Raw genomic sequence first — 17,288 nt, 5'->3', positions numbered from 1 at the left:
TTTTGGTCATATTTTCCTTGTTATTCAATTAAATGTGTTGTCATTTCGTGATGATTACCGATGTGAATCACATGTGCCTGCTCTTTTGGTGCCAACCGCTGCGGGCTCTGATTGGCTCCCTGTACCTATTTTATCCCAGTCCTGTCAATCCCCTGTTGTCAGTCCGTCTGTGAACCTCTGTGTATACAAGACAAGCCTTTTTCGACCCTGACTCCCGCCTGTCCCGTTTTTGCTCCCGTTTCTCTCCGCCTACGACCTGTTTTGATCCCGACCAAGTCTGCTCTCCCGTCCCGGCTTACGACCCGTTTCTGACCCTGACCACGTTTTTGCCCTCCTGTCCCGGCTATCGATCTGTTTTTTCCATCCCTGACACCGCCATCGCCCGCTACGGAAGATCCACTTCCGTATTTGGATCGCAATATGATTGCGAGAGCGACTTGCTTCCCGCCCCCAGCGAGCACCGGATCGTGGGCTCAGCCCTTCCTCTTTCTATTCAATAAAACTTGTGATAAACGGTGCGCGATTGGGTCTCCCCTTTTTGCTGGGCGTGACGATTCTGTTGTATCCCAGTACGAGTGCAATGAATAACTAAAACAAAGGTAAACAATCACCCCCAAAATAACATTACCTGGGGTGGGAGCACAATTGTGAACAACAAGGCTGCACAGATGCCAAATAAGCAAACATTTGAAAAACAAATGTGGTGACAATGTCATTCAAACAATTTAAGAGTTGAGTATTGTCATAAGAAGGCCGAGGAAAATCGGTTAATCCCCAAAACTGGGCTCTGTTGGGCATCTTGGGGTATTTTTGACCTCCTATGTATTTTCAAATGGCTGGTACTTTTCTCCCACTTGCCTGTAAATGAAATCCTTGTTCACATAGTAAAAATGAGCAGCTAGCAGTAAGTCAAACAAGGATTTCTAATTAAGTGAAACATATATTTTATTGCTTCTGATTGTACGCACCCTTCCCTGTAAGCAGCAAATAATTGTGATAGTTCGCCAATGCATCATCCCATTATGTTAATTGCTCACTGATGTGCAGCGGCAGAGCCGCAATTCCATGATTCTCTTTTAACAACGTCCCAAATACCTGCCACTGAGCTACCATTCTGTCAATGAAACTCATTTATATATATATAAGGCCTCTCTAACTAACAAAGCCTATAAAGCTTTCGCATTGTAATTATTGTCCAAGCAAATAAAATAGAAATTAATGAGAAGGAGAAGCAAATATATGGAACATCTTTAACACCAACCCATTTCAATGTGCATAAGCATAAACAACAACGGCTAATTTGGATTTATGGTTGATTTTCTTTCCCATGTGGCTTTAGCTAGCTCCATGGTGGTGTTTTCCATGTTTGAACTAAATTCAGGAGTCAAGACTTTTTAATACTCTTGACTTATAAGTCAAGTCAAGTCATTTTTATTTGTATAGCGCTTAATCACAAATAGTCTCAAAGGAATTCACAAGTTATTACATATAAGAAGTTTAGGTTATTCATATGCTATAGAGTAGAAGTGAGTTTTAAGCTTAGACTTTAAACTGCAACTTCATGCCTCATTTAAATCCTGCAATTGCTTTTATGCATTGATGATAATGGAATCAAATTGATCACTGTTGCCTTTTAAGGAGTCAGACATACCACAAAGTATCAACACATGTTTTACAGCTTTGGAGTCTTTTGTATCGGAGGCTTCCCCCCCTACTGTTTGTTGTTTGTAAGGTAGCATCGTTCTCTGAGGGGAATTGCAACTGCACGACATGCACAAGCATGTCATACAGCGAGGGACTGGTACCAGTGGTTCTAGTGACCATAGGTCATTTTTTAAGTTTTCTGAGCTGCTTTTTAAAGTCAAGTCAAGTCAAGACATTTTTATTTGTATAGCCCTTAATCACAAAGAGTCTCAAAGGGCTGCACAGGATATTACACAGACTATTTTTCAGACTATTATTACGCCATCCCCTGATCTGGAATCAACATGAGGGCAAGGAAAAACTCAAAAACCTCAACATGAGGAAAATGGAGAAACCTTGAAAAGGGACCGCACATGTGGCATCCGCCTTCCAGGATTACCAGACAGCAACGGATGTTGCAATCACAAATAATACATAGATATTGTCCACGAAAAGTATAGGTTATTCATATGCTATAGAGTGGAAGTGAGTTTTAAGCTTAGATTTAAACATTTCCACTGAGGTTGCAGATCGGATCTCAGGGGGAAGAGCATTCCACAGCACCGGTGCCCGGATGGAGAACGCTCTCGAACCAGCGGAACACTTCTTGGCTCTTGGGATCACCAGAAGACCGGCGCTCTAAGAACGAAGTTTTCGGACCGGAACATAGGGGGGAATCATATCTGAAAGATATGAAGGAGCAAGTCCATGGATGATTTTGTATAATACTAAGAGAACCTTGAAACCACATCTTGGGCTAACAGGGAGCCAATGCAGGTTAGCCAAAATCGGCGTGATGTGATCGGACTTTTTTGTCCTAGTTAAAAGCCTCGCTGCAGCATTTTGTACCAGCTGAAGACTCTTGATTCTGGACTTCGGTAGACCGGAGAGTAGTGCATTACAGTAATCGAGACGGGAGGTAACAAACGCGTGAATTATAATCACCGCATCCGACTGAGACAGTATAGGACGAATTTTAGCAATGTTGCGAAGATGGAAGAAAGCGGTTCTAGTAATTTTCTTCACATGTGTTTTAAAGGACGGATCGGGGTCAAATATGACATCTAAATTTTTAACTGAGTCCCTCTGTGTGATGTGACATTTGTCAATGTTCACAGCAGTTTTTGAGAATAAGTCACGGCATTTAGATGGACCAATAACTAACATTTTGGTCTTTTCAGAGTTAAGACGCAAGAAATTGAGTGACATCCACGCTTTTATCTCAGTGAGGCAGGCCTTCAAATTTCCACAATTTAGTGTGGCAAATTCCTCCAACGGAAGATATAGTTTAGTGTCTTCTGCGTAGCAGTGGAAACTGATACTATACTTGCGAATAATAATATGCTAAAAAGAAGGGGGCCCAGCACTGAACCCTGCGGAACACCACAGGTAACTCTAAAGGGCTCAGATGTCATTTAGCTATATTTAACACAGTGCGTCCTATCTGAGAGGTAGGATCTGAACCATGAGAGTTAAATGACCAATACAAACTCTATGTTGTCTTTTCTCGTCAATCTTTCTCCAGGTCTTCGATACATACACATGTTTACCTAATTCCCATAGATTAGAACTTCCGGTTCAAAGATTTATCACGTTCTATTGTTGAATCCTGGTTCCAGCCAATGTCTTTGACTGAGAACTAAACTTAACTTTGTTCTTGCCGCATCCTTGTTGAAAGTGGACAACACAATACTTCAGTTTTAAAAAGAAATGGAACAATTCATAGCACTATTTTTCTGATTTCATTTGTAATCACAAGCATAGGAAACACTCTATTTTAGTCCAAGTATTTAAAAAGAGAAAACTGTGATTCACATTTACCTTTTTTTGTAGAAAATATTTTTGGTTTTTGACCCAAAACAACTGCACCACATTGCGTAATAACTTCAGTCTTCAAAAAAATTTGAACGATCCACCTTAACTCATTCAGACCCAAAGACGAACATTCTTGTTAACTGATTAATTTTCATTGCCCACTTTCTAGAGAAATGGGGATGTCTACTGAAAGGCTTGAAATATATGGAAATGGTAGCAATCCAATGCTTTTTTTAACAAACCTCTCATCAATACGTTCTTGCTCCATGAAATAAATGTTAGAAAAACAGAAATTTTGGACCCATTGACTTGACCATGTTATTGATCAAAGGGTTTATTAGGATATATACTATACACAGTTTTAAAAATAGGGCAATTCAGAGCTTTGTATTTGTATATATACACAAACCCAAACAAATGCATTTGCGAAACATGCACAAACGCATGTCTAAATATTAATGACTAAAGACTTGTTACTTTTACAAAGTAAGTTCAAAATAAACAATAACAAATGTATTATTCTGCATAAATGTTTACTCATTTTAAGTATGATGTTTGTTGTTATGCCTTTAGTACAATATGTCAGGACCAGAACGGAGACAGGACCCACTTGTGTTGCATTTCTCACAAGTTTTATTGTTGAAAGGGAAGGGTTGCGCCCACGATGCGGTGATTTTGGACGCAGGAAGTCGGTCGCTCTGAGTGCGGAAGTGGATCTTCCGTGGCTAGCGATGGCGGTGTAGGGAATGGAAAAACGGGTCAGTAGCCGGGACAGGAGAGTAGCCGTGGTCAGGATCAAAAAAGGGTCGAAGCCCGGGGACAGACAGGAGCAAAAAACAGGTGGGAGTCAGGGTCGAAAAAGGCTTGCCAAGTCTTAACTCAGGTTCGCAGACGGACTGACAAAAGGGGACAGATAGGAGTGGGTTAAAATAGGGCCAGGGAGCCAATAAGAATCCGAGGCAGCGGTGATTCACATCGGTAATCATGACAAAATAAGCAGTATCATTAAAATGTGCAGCATTTTTTTCATATAGCCCTTCACTGCTTCTAGTAACTAAAACTTGGAAAGATGTAGCATTACTATCGTGTATTAAAAGTCTAAATCCTTAATTTGGTAATTTCTACCTCTTTATAATACAGAAACACAATATTCTGTAAGCCTTAAGATATCAGTGAAAATAACTTCGCAATCCAGAGGTTTACTTAAAGGAAAACACTTGGCACTGAGAAAGTTAAAGATCACAAAAAATGTGCCCAAGTGGCTGGCAATCTCAGCAAAAAGAAGAGAAATCCTGTTAATTATCCCAAAGAAATTCATTGTCAAGACGATGAAATGTAAACAAAGATAAGGTATCACTCGTCCCATCTCTTTCTTTGACACCTCAGATAATCACACTTCCCATAATCAGTAAGGCAGTCATGCATGTAGGCCATGAACAGAACAATCACATTATCTGTCAATCGTTTAAGTCTATTTTCACGCATTTTTTTTTCCTTCTTTCCCCCGATAGCGAGTCATTCCTTAACTACGTGTAAAGAGATGGAAGGACTTAATGCATGATAAACAATGCCAGTGGCCAAAATATGAACGTGACAGGAAATAACCTAATCCTCCAAATGATAGGATAAGTCCGATACTTTCAAGTGTCTCTTGACTGGAGGGTTAGAGCCTGAGAAAGGATTCTGAGGGTTACCTTCTGTGCTTCGGCCCTCCAGACTTATTTGCTTTAATCTGCTCTTTAAAACTGGAAATCTTACTGTAATCCGCCTTCTGAACCACCTCACGCTGCCCATCCCCGGAAACCCAAGTATCTTTTTAAGATTGTGCTTTTTTCACTACTTTCCAACCATTCATCTATTTTATTCGCCGCTTATCCTCAGTAGGGTCACGGGGGCGTTGGAGCCTATCCCAGCTATCATCAGGCAGTGGGGAGGGGACACCCTGAACTGGTTGCCAGCCAGTCGCAGGACACAGAGAGACAGACAACCAATCACACGCTCAGAGGGATAATTTGGACCGGCCAATTAACCGATGAGTGCACTGATCAAGTGCAATGTTATTTGTCCCTTAGCTAGCAGGCAGCCATCACTGATTAACCAATAGGTGAAAGGCTAAGCCATTTTGACTTCCCCCTCATTTGAATAACATTTACAAAATAAATTACAACACACCTGACAAAATACTTGACAAAGTGTATTACCAAATAAATGACAAAATGAATGAGAAAATTCAATGCATACATAAATTACATTGATCTCAAACGTTTAGGTATTAATTTTAAATGTGTTTTCAATATTTATGTGGCAACGAGGGTATTTTTTACTATCACGTAATAATGGTGATAATAGTTTGGAATCTAAGTTTGTCTGTCCACCCAAGAAAAGGGGGGAGTAGCTCAGGAGGTAGAGCGCTCGTCTTGGGATCAAGGGATCCCATTTCAAATCCCGGCTCGTCCGTGTTACAAGTCAAAGTGTCCTTGGGTAAGAAACTGAACCCCTAATACCCCCAATAAGCAGGTTAGCGCCTTACATGGCTGCAAGGCCGCTATTGGGAAATGTGGAGCACATTGTAAAGCGCTTTGGGAAGTCATTGACTTGAAAAGCGCTATATAAATGCAGATCATTTCATTTCATTTTATATGGCAACAGGTAGGTTACTCTAGATGTGAAAAGTATCCCAAAAGCTGACTCAGCAGTTGTGGTTTTGTTAACTCATTATTTTTCCCATAACAAGAGATAAAAAAGAGAAGTTGGGAGAGAGGGGGAAAGAAAGGGAGAGGAAGAAATCCAGAGAGAAATAGAAAGACAGAATGAGAGAAAAGAGAAATGAAAGTGTGAAGTGTAGGACGAGAGAAAGAGAAAAGAGAGAAAAGGAAAAAAAAGGAAGTCAGAGCAAAATAAGTTAAAGGGGAGAAAGACAAAGATAAACAAAGGAAGAGAAAAAGAGAGACACAGAGAGTGAAAGAGACAGAGACAGAGTGGGAGAAAAGAAAGAGAGAGAGAGAGAGAGAGAGAGAGAGAGAGAGAGAGAGAGAGAGAGAGAGAGAGAGAGAGAGAGAGAGAAATACAAGTGTCTTTGTGAGAGGCACCTGGCTTTGACAACATCAAGTTGACATATTTCAACCTGAAGCTTGTTTTTCTCTTGCGCTTCTCTGAGTGTTGTCTCGCGGGCCGGATTCAATCCCTTAACGGACCTGATCTGGCCCGGAGGCCGCCTGTTTGACACCTGTGATCTATGGTTTCACTGTAAGATATAATTCTATACTTCAGTCTTCCCCCATGTTTTATTCACTATACGTTTGCTTTAATGGAAGTGATTCAGCTGTAACAACAGATTTCACATGGCGTTGCCTTTGGAGGAGATACAAGGACACCACTCAAGTGTCTAAAAATATTCCCCTTTATGCATCATCAATATCTTCATTATGTGAAGGATGGGCGTCAGGTCGAATTTGCTGTTTCCATTTAATGCCACTTGACAGGGGAGCATCTTGACTGTGTTTATGCAACACTTATCTCTTTCTCTTTTTCTGGTCTCCTTCACAATTCACGGAGAAAATGCTTGGAAAGAGAATAAAAGCTTTAGTCATTTTGGAGTGGCACCGTTCACATATGTATTTACATCATGTCGTTGGTGTTTTGCTATGGAGATTATACTGTATATTTTCATCTCCCTGTCTCTGAGCACTAGGGGGGGGTCGATACAAATATGAATAGTATCGATACTGAGTAAGTACATGGATTTAACACTATTGTCCTGGGATTGATCCTGTCTTCCGATTTACTCAAGCTCTGTAATGCTCTTGTAAATTGATCATACATACATTTTGACTTTTAAATTTGATTCAATTGCATGTTTAGACTCATGCAAGCACTGGTTACTTCCAGTCTTCTCTACTCTTGCGAGTCACAGACTCTCACAGCAAACATGGAATGGAAAGTCCAGGCCATGGAGAAGTGATACTACGGGGAACTTTTGTGAAAAATAAACAACACCACTAGAGGGCAAATTGGACCCTACGAAGAACTGTTGTCAACCTTGCATAATCAAAAGCTGCAGTGGTATGGTCACGGTACAAGATCATCAGGACTGGGCAAGATCATTCTCTGGGGCACAGTTCAACAGGGCAGGAAGAGAGACAAAAAAAAAACTGGGCCGACAACATCAAGGACTGGACTGATGCCAATTTCAACACGACCCAAATGCAGTCCAGGAACCTTTAACAATGGAGAGAGCTGTCCAGATTCGTGTCCTCAGTGGTGTCCTCAGTGGTTAAAGGATTCAGGAACTGTGGACTAAAGAAAGAAAAACACATTCATATTTTTTTGTTAAGTAGTGTGATTAACTGACCAAAAGGCATAGATGTAGTACAAACACCTAGCTACAAAAGTCAGAAGGTGTTCGTAACCCTAGAAGGTCAATGGACATAAGTGATAGAACATACCCTTGGTATGTAATACATTAATGTCGGTCCATTCTCATGCATAAAAAAAGCAGTTTTTACATGCTCTACTTTACTCCATCTCACTAGTGGCTAACTTTTAAGAGAGAGGTTTGTTTGCTATTGTTTCAAGAAACCTATTAATATTTATCAGGCCAGAATTGCGAGCTAATCGTTTTTCCTGTGTATGCACCAACCAAGCACCAACGTCTCGGAAAAAAATGCCAGCATCATCATTATTTTTGGGGGCAACTTATAAGCAATGATAAAAACAGGGACAAAAACATTAGGAGATTTTCCTTGAGGATGATTGGGCACTGGTGTGTGGTCACCGGACACACCTAAGCCCAGTTAAAGGCCCGGGTGGGGCCCTTCGGTCGTGGGATGTGTGTCAGATCCGAACAAGTTTTACTATTTTAAGTCACAGAGATTAAACAGGTTGACTTTGACTAATAAGCAGTGTGATTCTGGTAACATGTATCCCAACCAGGATAATGCCTATGAATTTTGCAGTGCATTGTATCACACTGCTGGATAAGTATGCTGTTTAGCAATGTTTTTATCCTTTTTTTTGAAAAACAAAATAGGAATAACAATCAAAAATGTTCAGCAATTCTCTGCTGTTCCATTGTTTTTGTATTAATAATTCTCATGTCACGGTTGCCATGGCGCCCAATTGACCCCTACCAGCTCGGTAGCCTAGATGGTAGGGCGCCCGCCCCGTGACTGAAAAGTTGCTGGTTCAAGCCTCGGCCGAGTCATACCTAAGACTTACAAGACTGGTACTCATTGCCTCCCCTGCTTGCCATTAAGGGTTGGTCACTTAATGACTCCCAACACAGCAGTTGGGTCTAAAATGGCGGTGCCCTGTTTGGCTGCGGCTCCTTCGGCTCGCTGCTGTTTAACTGTACGGGTCAGGTGTATCGACATTTCGTTCTGTGTGCATGGCTACAAAGAATGACAATAAAAGTAAATTCTGTTCTAATTCTATTCTAATTCTATTTAATGCCAGTGCTCTCACTCACCCTTTGTCAGTCCGTCAACGAACCACTGCACCCGCAAGACGTGGGTTTAGACTCTGTCCGGTTTCCTGCTTGTGCTTCCTGTCCGGTATACTTCCCGCCTATTTGGTCCTGTTTACTATCAATCTCCAGTTTCGTTTCTGTCTAGGTTGTCCTGGTTAATGTCGATATCCAATTTTGATATCAATCTTGTCCGTCCCGTCCTGTCCGGTATTGACTGCATACGCCCGATATCTGCACGTGCAATTGGTATCGATCTCATAAGCTTCTTGCCCAACTATCGGCGAATCACTGGCGTTTGGGTTAACGTGCATTACTGACCCATTTCCCGTAAAATAAATGCTTGTGAGAGGAAAGTCACGCATTTGGATTCTCCTCCTGTTCCTGTTTTTGACATCTGATCATTATAACTATGTGCATTTTTTTTTACTTTATCAGATGTATTGAACTCATTTCGCAGTGTGTACTTAAAAAGCTTCTTGAAAGAAAAACATACATTATTAGACACATTTCCTTGCAATCTGCTCCCACCTACTAAAATGGCTGATCACTGGAAGAAAGCAAAACATAAGTGTGCGTTATACACAATTTACTGTTACAGACATACACAGATGACATACTTATAATTAATGTCTTATTTTTTTAGAGAAATGCAATGCAATGGGCCATAGCACCATATTTTTTAATCAGCGCATTAAATTCATGTGAGATGCAACTTTCGACTAATTTAATGGGTTCTGGGGTTGTGCAGCACAATTGATTTGTTTTTTATTATTTTATTTCCTTAGGCAGTATACTATTTTCCCTAGACAGAGACTACAAAGTGAATTCCAGCCGTGCTCTGGGACACGGCGGTGAGACATTGGGATATCCACAGGCAAAAGCCCTAAGTCTCACTCTGATGCCAACCATAGTCAGGCTACTTTGAGCCTAGTTTAATTAACTGTAGCCAGATGATGTGGGTCAAGGGCTTATACTTGTGTTTACATGTAAGGAATACAATGCAAACATGTTGTAATAGTAAATTCTGATTTACTTTAAGATCGGGGGTCTTAACTACACGGCCAGCAGTTAGTTTTCTTAAATAAAACAAAATAAATAAAACAAATATATTTTTGATGTCTTTCTTTAATTTTATAATGTGTTCTGAGCATTTTCTGGTCCCTTTTTGTAGTTCTTTGGGTCTTTAGAGTAATTTTTTTTCTTAGTAGTTTTTTGGTCGTCATTTCAGTCAATTTTCTGGTCTTTTTTGGCAATTTCTTGGCCCTTTAATGTCTGTTTTTAGGTCACTTTCAGTCATTTTTTTCCCATGTTAATACTTTTGAGTAATGTGTATTTTTTAAACTTGTTTTTACTTTTGCACTTTTTCATAAATTTCAGTAAGTTTTCAGTAAATTTTTTGTAGTCTTCTTTTTCTGGTCTATTATCATCTAAAGGTTAGTTTTTTTTGATAATTTTTTGGTTGTTTTTGGTAATTATTTTGTTGTTTTTGGGCCATTTTCTGCTGTTTTTGTTCATGTTCAGTGTTTTTTTTTTGTTCATTATCATATCTACTTTTTATATTACTACTTAGTACTACATACTTTTCAAATTGTTTTCATGCTTTTCAGTACTGTGCTTTTGTATTCTATTTAGTTGTGTTTCAGTAGCTTTCACATGTTTCACTAGCTTTTTGTACTGTTTACATACATTTCAATAGATTTTCAGATATGTTTTCTATTTTTTTAATTGCATTACTCAGATTTTCATATTTTAGTTTTTTGGGCACTTTTCGTTTTTGGGTTATATTCTGGTAGGTTTCTTTTGGGTCAGTAATTGTCACACTTTGGGGGCGGGGTCATTTTTGATCGATTTTTATTTGAAAATGTGTTTGTCTGATTATTTTCTTTTTCTTGTTGTTTTTTCTTCATTTTCAGTGGGATGTTTTGTTAATTTTCTTATGTACTTTTTTTTACTACTTTTTAATACTTTTACATACTTTTCAACACTTTTTTTTATTCCATGTGAGAAACTGTATGTTGTTTCTTCAGTTGTTTAAATCTCCTGTATCATTATTTTTATTTCAATATGTTCTTCATTGTTTTTCTTTTATTAGTTGAAAAAAATATATATATTCCTTTTCATTCTATGTAATACAATATAAATTAATCATAAACACTTTAAAAATCATGGTTTTTGTTTAAAGGGTAGGCGGGAGTCTGGGTGGATAAGTTTGTTTGCATGTGATTTATAGTCTCCGAAACTGATTTTCCTGAAAATACAGTTGTCTTTTGGGACTCTGCTAGTGTCTTTATCTAGGTTTTACGTGAAACAACTCCTGATAAATATGGAACAATCTTAATTACCATTTGTCGCAGTGTGGTTTGCTTTTGTCGGGTCGCTAATGCCCTCTGATAGCCAAATTGGGTACCACAGCTCCATGCCACCAACCACTCCAAGCAGCTGAATCCAATATTCTATTGGACTGGCAACACCGAACCATTTTCCTCATTTGTGTTTAAAAAAAATTAAGATATTTGAGGACATTTGGATGTTATATCTTTTCTCTTCAGACTCTGTTTCCAAAGGTAACTTGAGTTTGAGACCCCTGCCTTAAAATGTGTGCCTTAGTTCAATTTCGCATTGCAAAACAAATCCACTTGCCCGCTTTAGCATATTGCGAATTTGTGTCTGCGTCGGCTCCATCTGCGCCCCCTATATGAAAGGGAATCGCTAAACAGAGCAACAAAGGGCAGAGCAGAAAGAGGCAGAGGTGCCGAGGGATGCTGAGCATTGCTGCAAGGGATCTCGATCTGCTTGTGCGACAGCGAATTTGTGCACAAATATGGCACATGTTATCAACCTTTATCTTCAATTTTTATAACTTCTTTCAATATGGATGTAAATGTTTGTCATTTTTTCACTTTGCCTTTTCAAAGGATCAGCACAGTCATATGTTACATACTGCTCCTTTTGGATAAAAGCGTCAATAGATGGTAAAAAGTCCATGCAAACATAAAACCTACTGAATGGCTTGACTTTTTGCTAGCTTCCGAATACTATGCTATTGTTTAGGCTGAGGTGTTCCTCAAATCAGGATCAGTGGTCTAACGATCGCCCTCTGCCATGAGGCAAGAGAATTGCACGCCTCACTGCAGATGCTCAGCACAGTGATACGCTACATACGCCTCCTTTTGAATAAAAGACAGGTAATCCTCCATTATGAAAAAAGTCCATATGATGAGGAAGACTAATACTGGATGGCCTTATCTTCTGTTAGCTTGCTAATGATCATAAAAATTGTTATTATTTGGTGCTGTATCAGTATCTTTCGTCCCACATTTCTTTGCCATGAGGCAAGATAATTATGTGCCTCACTCTGCCTCTGCAGAGGCTCAGAGCAGTAGTATATTAAATGTATTAATGATTTTCATCATATAATGTTCAAAGTACGATTGAGCTAATTAGATATAGAAAATCCAAAAATTGTGAAGTTAAATTTGAAAAAAAACATTACATTTTTATGTTACATACTGCTTCTTTACTGGATACTGTATAGTCTTACCTGCTGTTGGTCATGGATCACTTCACCAGCAGATTGTCGGGACACCACTTCCTTGTGTGTGTCTTGGGAAATGACAGCCTGGTGGCACCCATACCTCTACAGGCCATGTTTGGGGTAGGTGTTTGCTCCCCTACATGATACAAGAAACCAGTACTGTGCTGGTTTCCATGTTAGCATGTAGCAAGTGAATACTATTGATCTGACTCATATACAGCACCTTCATCACCTGGTTTCCATTCCTGTCAGTGTGAACGTTCCTCCTGTTCTTTAGAATCCACTTTTTTTTGTTTTTGTTTTTTGTATTAGAGCTTTTAAAACGTTACTCCTGCATAGTGTATTGGTTCTGAATCGGTTATTTTCTCTAAAAAGAAAAGTCATAAACTGCTATTATGTTGGTTTTGTTTTTTATTTTGACTAATTCTATTGTTTGGGCATAAGGTGTCAGAATATTTGGTCTCACTATCGCATTCTGGCCATGAAGCAACAACATTACAATGGCTTAATATGCATTTGCTGAAGATCATGACAGTAGTATGTTACATACTAATTGTATTAATAATATTCTTAGTATAATGTAAAAAATCTGCTATTATGGGACACAAATCCAAAAATTGTGAAGTTAAATGAGAAATAACTTTATCACTGAACAAATATAGCCATGTTTTTTCCAGCCTTTTGAGACATATTCCGATTAAGGACGATGCAAATAAACATGACTCGACTGGACTTAATAGATTTAGTTTTATATTCCCATAAAATACAGGAGAGGCATATTCTCAACTGCCTCCCCTGACTGCACGTCATTGCTTTACATTACGTTTGTGATATTAGTGGAACATATCCCTAACGGGTCAGGTGCAATCGACATTTCGTTCTGTGTACATTGTTACACAGAATGACAATACAAGGAAATTATTATTATTATTATTATTAAATATTTTTGTTTTTTTGTGGCCCCTTTCAAACCTATATTTTATATTCCACATAAATGAATGACATTTCACGCAAAGGAGTCTTCCGTACCTAAAGTAAATCGAATTTCCATGCAAGTCAGGACACACAATAGTCTTTTTTCCAAGTAGGGCTAAATAATTACAGTAAACATTATGGATGTAAGACCGGAATTTTTTTCGGAAGTGGGCTTATTCCAACCTCCAAATGTTCCCCCGCAAAATGTAAACACAAAAGTGGCTGTTTAGTGTTAGTGTTTGTTGTTAAACTTTATCATTTCACCATCATTTAAAATAATTATAATAATAGTAACTATCTTTCCTTCAGTTCATCTCACACAATCAGCCAAATAATTCATTCTTTGATTTTGAGAATATCTCCATGCAATTAGGTTGTGCCCTGTGACATTGTTTATAACTGATTACACTTATCAAATTATAAAAAATGAATGGTGTGTGTTTACAATTTTGCTTTTAATCTTGTCAATAATATTTTCTGTCCACTATCTGCTTTTAGCCTTTTCACGTGGGTTTATATTTGTTATGTGGTGAGAGATCAAGGCCAGTTGGTGTAACTGGTGTTCCCTTTTGAGGTAAATTTCAAGTTAACTGGTCAAGAACTCACAGTTCCCACCTTCCTCAAACACAGCATGACAAACTTGACAAGCAGCCATTTGATATTGGGCTAAAGGTCCAATAGTAGCATTGTACACACGTGCATACAATAATATCTACAAAATTGTTTTGATACATGTTTTGATACACTGCGGCTGAGTGGTTAGCGCGTCCGCGGAACAGTTCTGAGGTCATGAGATCGAACCTCCCTGTGTGGAGTTTGCATGTTCTCCCCGTGCTTGTGTCGGTTTCCTCCGGGCACTCCAGTTTCCTCCCACATTCTAAAAACATGCATGTCAGGTTAATTGGCCGGTTCAAATTGTCCCTAGGTGTGAATGAGCGAGTGAGTTTTCCATCTCTGTGTGCACTGCGACTGGCTGGCAACCAGTTCAGGGTGTCCACTGCCCACTGCCCAAAAATGTCTGAAATGGGCTCCAGCACCCCCCGCGACCCTACTGAGGATAAGCGGTACAGATAATGGATGGATGAAATGCGCGAATCATTTAAAGATGGTTTATTTGGAAAACGAACAATTCAGTCATAATGGAATCAGACTGATAAATATTACATTTGAAATGTGTTAATCGAGTTTCAAGGGTATGATCAAATAATCATGACCGTTTTTCATTGGGGGAAACCATAAGGCAGCATAAGCAATTCCACGATAAATAAAACCCCTGCCAGTAATTACTTAAGTACTTGAAACTAAGTTACAGTGTCTTCTGAAATATGATACTTACAACTATTTACAAACATAATTTTGTATGATTTTGAAAACGTAGGATGGGCTAATGGTTTGAAACTCTGGTGTCATACTCCTTTTCACTGGTAATGGCTGTCTTCAACTTATACATGTAACTAAATGTAATTTGTGTGTAAAGAAATGTAACTATGTTACGTAAAATAACTCATAAGTTATTGATTTTTCAGGTCACAAACATTACAGTTGCATTGAAAAACATTTCACTACACATATATAATATGCTTTACATGTATGCAGTGATTCCTTTACATTTGAACTACTTGACCTATACACATTTTTGGGATATGATATGTCTTTTAAACAAAAATGTTGCCCGATAAATGAGAGGAAATCAAAGTAACAATAATTTTCAGTCATTACCACAAGAGACAAATGAGTTCAAGCTTTCTTTTGGCATGTCTTATTCCAGGGGTGTCCAAACGTTTCAGAATAGAGGCCATACTTGGTGAGCTGGAAATGTGTGAGAGCCTGACATTCTTTGAACAATCTTTAATAAATTCACCCTCTTTAAAACGTTTACAGTGCACAGCTCGCCTTTGAAACATTTTCACTTGACTTGCAGAGTCTCATGACACTGCTGTGGCGTTAAAACAGCTTCCAGTTGCTTCACTTTGTCACGGTGTTCATTTCCAGTTAGATCTTTTATGTCGGCCTGTTGATATTATACTCTTTGAAAACATTATTAGTCTCTTGGAGAATTAGACAGAGACATTTGTTTTGGATTTCAGTGAAAAATACACCTATTTCCACTTGTCATGGAAGCACCCTCACAGTCAACTTTCCTTTTTTATTTTCAGTCGCCATGTCAGATTTGGGGTTGGGCTCAAATTCTCACAAAAAGCCAAGGGCAAGGTGGCCTGCTGATTTTTTTTTTTTGTGTACAGATTTATTTAATACTTCTGTTAACATTACTCATGAACCACACAATATTTACTAACCGCGAGTTAGTAAAATTCTGATCCCGGTCCGTAACAGGCCCATGGGCTGGACTTCAAACATGCCTGTCCTATGTCTATATAGTTAAAGGACACCATTTTCTGATAGCCTTCAAATATAAGTCTAAATGGTAAAAACATGGTTAGCACGCGGCACAGTTAGCGCAGTGGTTAGCGCGTGTGTGGCACAGTTCTGAGATGGAACCTTCCTGTGCGGAGTTTGCATGTTCTCCCCGTGCTTGCGTGGATTCCCTCCGGGCACACCGGTTTCCTCCCACATTCCAAAAACATGCATGTCAGGTTAATTGGCTGGTCCAAATTGTCCCTAGGTGTGAATGAGCGAGTGAGTTGTCTGTCTCTGTGTGCCCTGTGACTGGCTGGCAACCACTTCATGGTATCCCCTGCCTACTGCCCCGAGATGGCTGGGATGGGCTCCAGCACCCCCGCGACCCTACTGAGGATAAGCGGTGCAGATAATGGATGGATGGGTGGTTAGCACCAACTCTTTGCAATTGGAGAAAAATGTCTTGCATTAAATGAGTTCAAACGCAGTGAAAAACATACGTTTTACGGCAAAAACAGGGGCTAACAGGTATGTTTTATCATTGTCTTAAAACAGCCCGTCGCGGAACGGACTGAGTTCAACTCTGCCATCCAGCCCAGCCCAATTGTTCCTCCGCATGCTACCATCCGAGCTGGGCTTGCAGTTGCTATGGCAACACAACTACCGCCACCAACAACAACCATGTGGTAGCTGGCGGCTCTGTGTTTTGCAGCTCAGCCTCATTATGCTGCTGCTGGCTTTGATGTGGTTTGTGAGGCTCTACCTGCATTACTGCAGCCAGTGGCTCTACCTCCAGGCCATCGCAGTTCCTGTCAACAAGTGAGTTCAGTTCCTTTGATACACACAAATACACAATTATTAGGACAAGGAGGGGCTGGTAGGAGCAGACAACAGAAACATACAACAGCTATTGGAAACTCAGTCTTTTCTAGCCTTTTCAAGCCACTTTTATAAATATCATTACATATGACATATTGCATGTAAATTGTAGCATATCTAAGGGGTCAGCAGGGTTGGGTAGGGTTACTTTAACTTGATTACTTTCAATTACTTTTGGATTACTCCAATACCAAATATGCTAATAAAAGACAAAAGAAACTAAATATGAATAAAATGACTAAATTTTGTGCAGGCTTGGGGAGTAACGGAATACATGGAACGGCATAAATGATGTTGGCAAGCTGTTTGGATTTATTTTCATGTTGTTTCTGTCGCATTTTATGTTAGTTTTGCCGGAGATCAAAGAGATCAATGCCAGGAGAGAAAGCTTACCACGTGTTGTGAGTCATAATTTTATTCATATTTAGTTTATTTTGTCTTTTATTAGCATATTTGCTGTTGGAGTAATCCAAAAGTAATTGAAAGTAATCAAGTTAAAGTAACCCTACCCAACCCTGGGGGTCAGTACATTCATTTAATAAATAATAGGTTCACAAAAGAGGCAAACTTAATATA

At 39.3% G+C, this 17,288-nt stretch overlaps 1 protein-coding gene across 1 annotated transcript in view; it reads left to right on the top strand.

The window, feature by feature from the left end:
- Nucleotides 1–17,288, top strand: part of ofcc1 (orofacial cleft 1 candidate 1) — a 201,023-nt gene that overhangs the window by 104,089 nt on the left and 79,646 nt on the right. Inside the window, exon 13 of the mRNA XM_088322071.1 lies at nucleotides 16,389–16,652. Coding sequence (XP_088178197.1) covers nucleotides 16,389–16,652 — 264 coding nt within the window. The remainder of the gene's footprint in view (nucleotides 1–16,388; nucleotides 16,653–17,288) is intronic.

Source organism: Urocampus carinirostris, chromosome 18 (assembly GCF_059441175.1).
Source record: "Urocampus carinirostris isolate Australia breed hairy pipefish chromosome 18, RoL_Ucar_1.0, whole genome shotgun sequence".
Taxonomy (NCBI): domain Eukaryota; kingdom Metazoa; phylum Chordata; class Actinopteri; order Syngnathiformes; family Syngnathidae; genus Urocampus; species Urocampus carinirostris.
The sequence above is the reverse complement of the archived record's forward strand: the minus strand, read 5'-3'. Positions and strand labels throughout refer to the sequence as shown.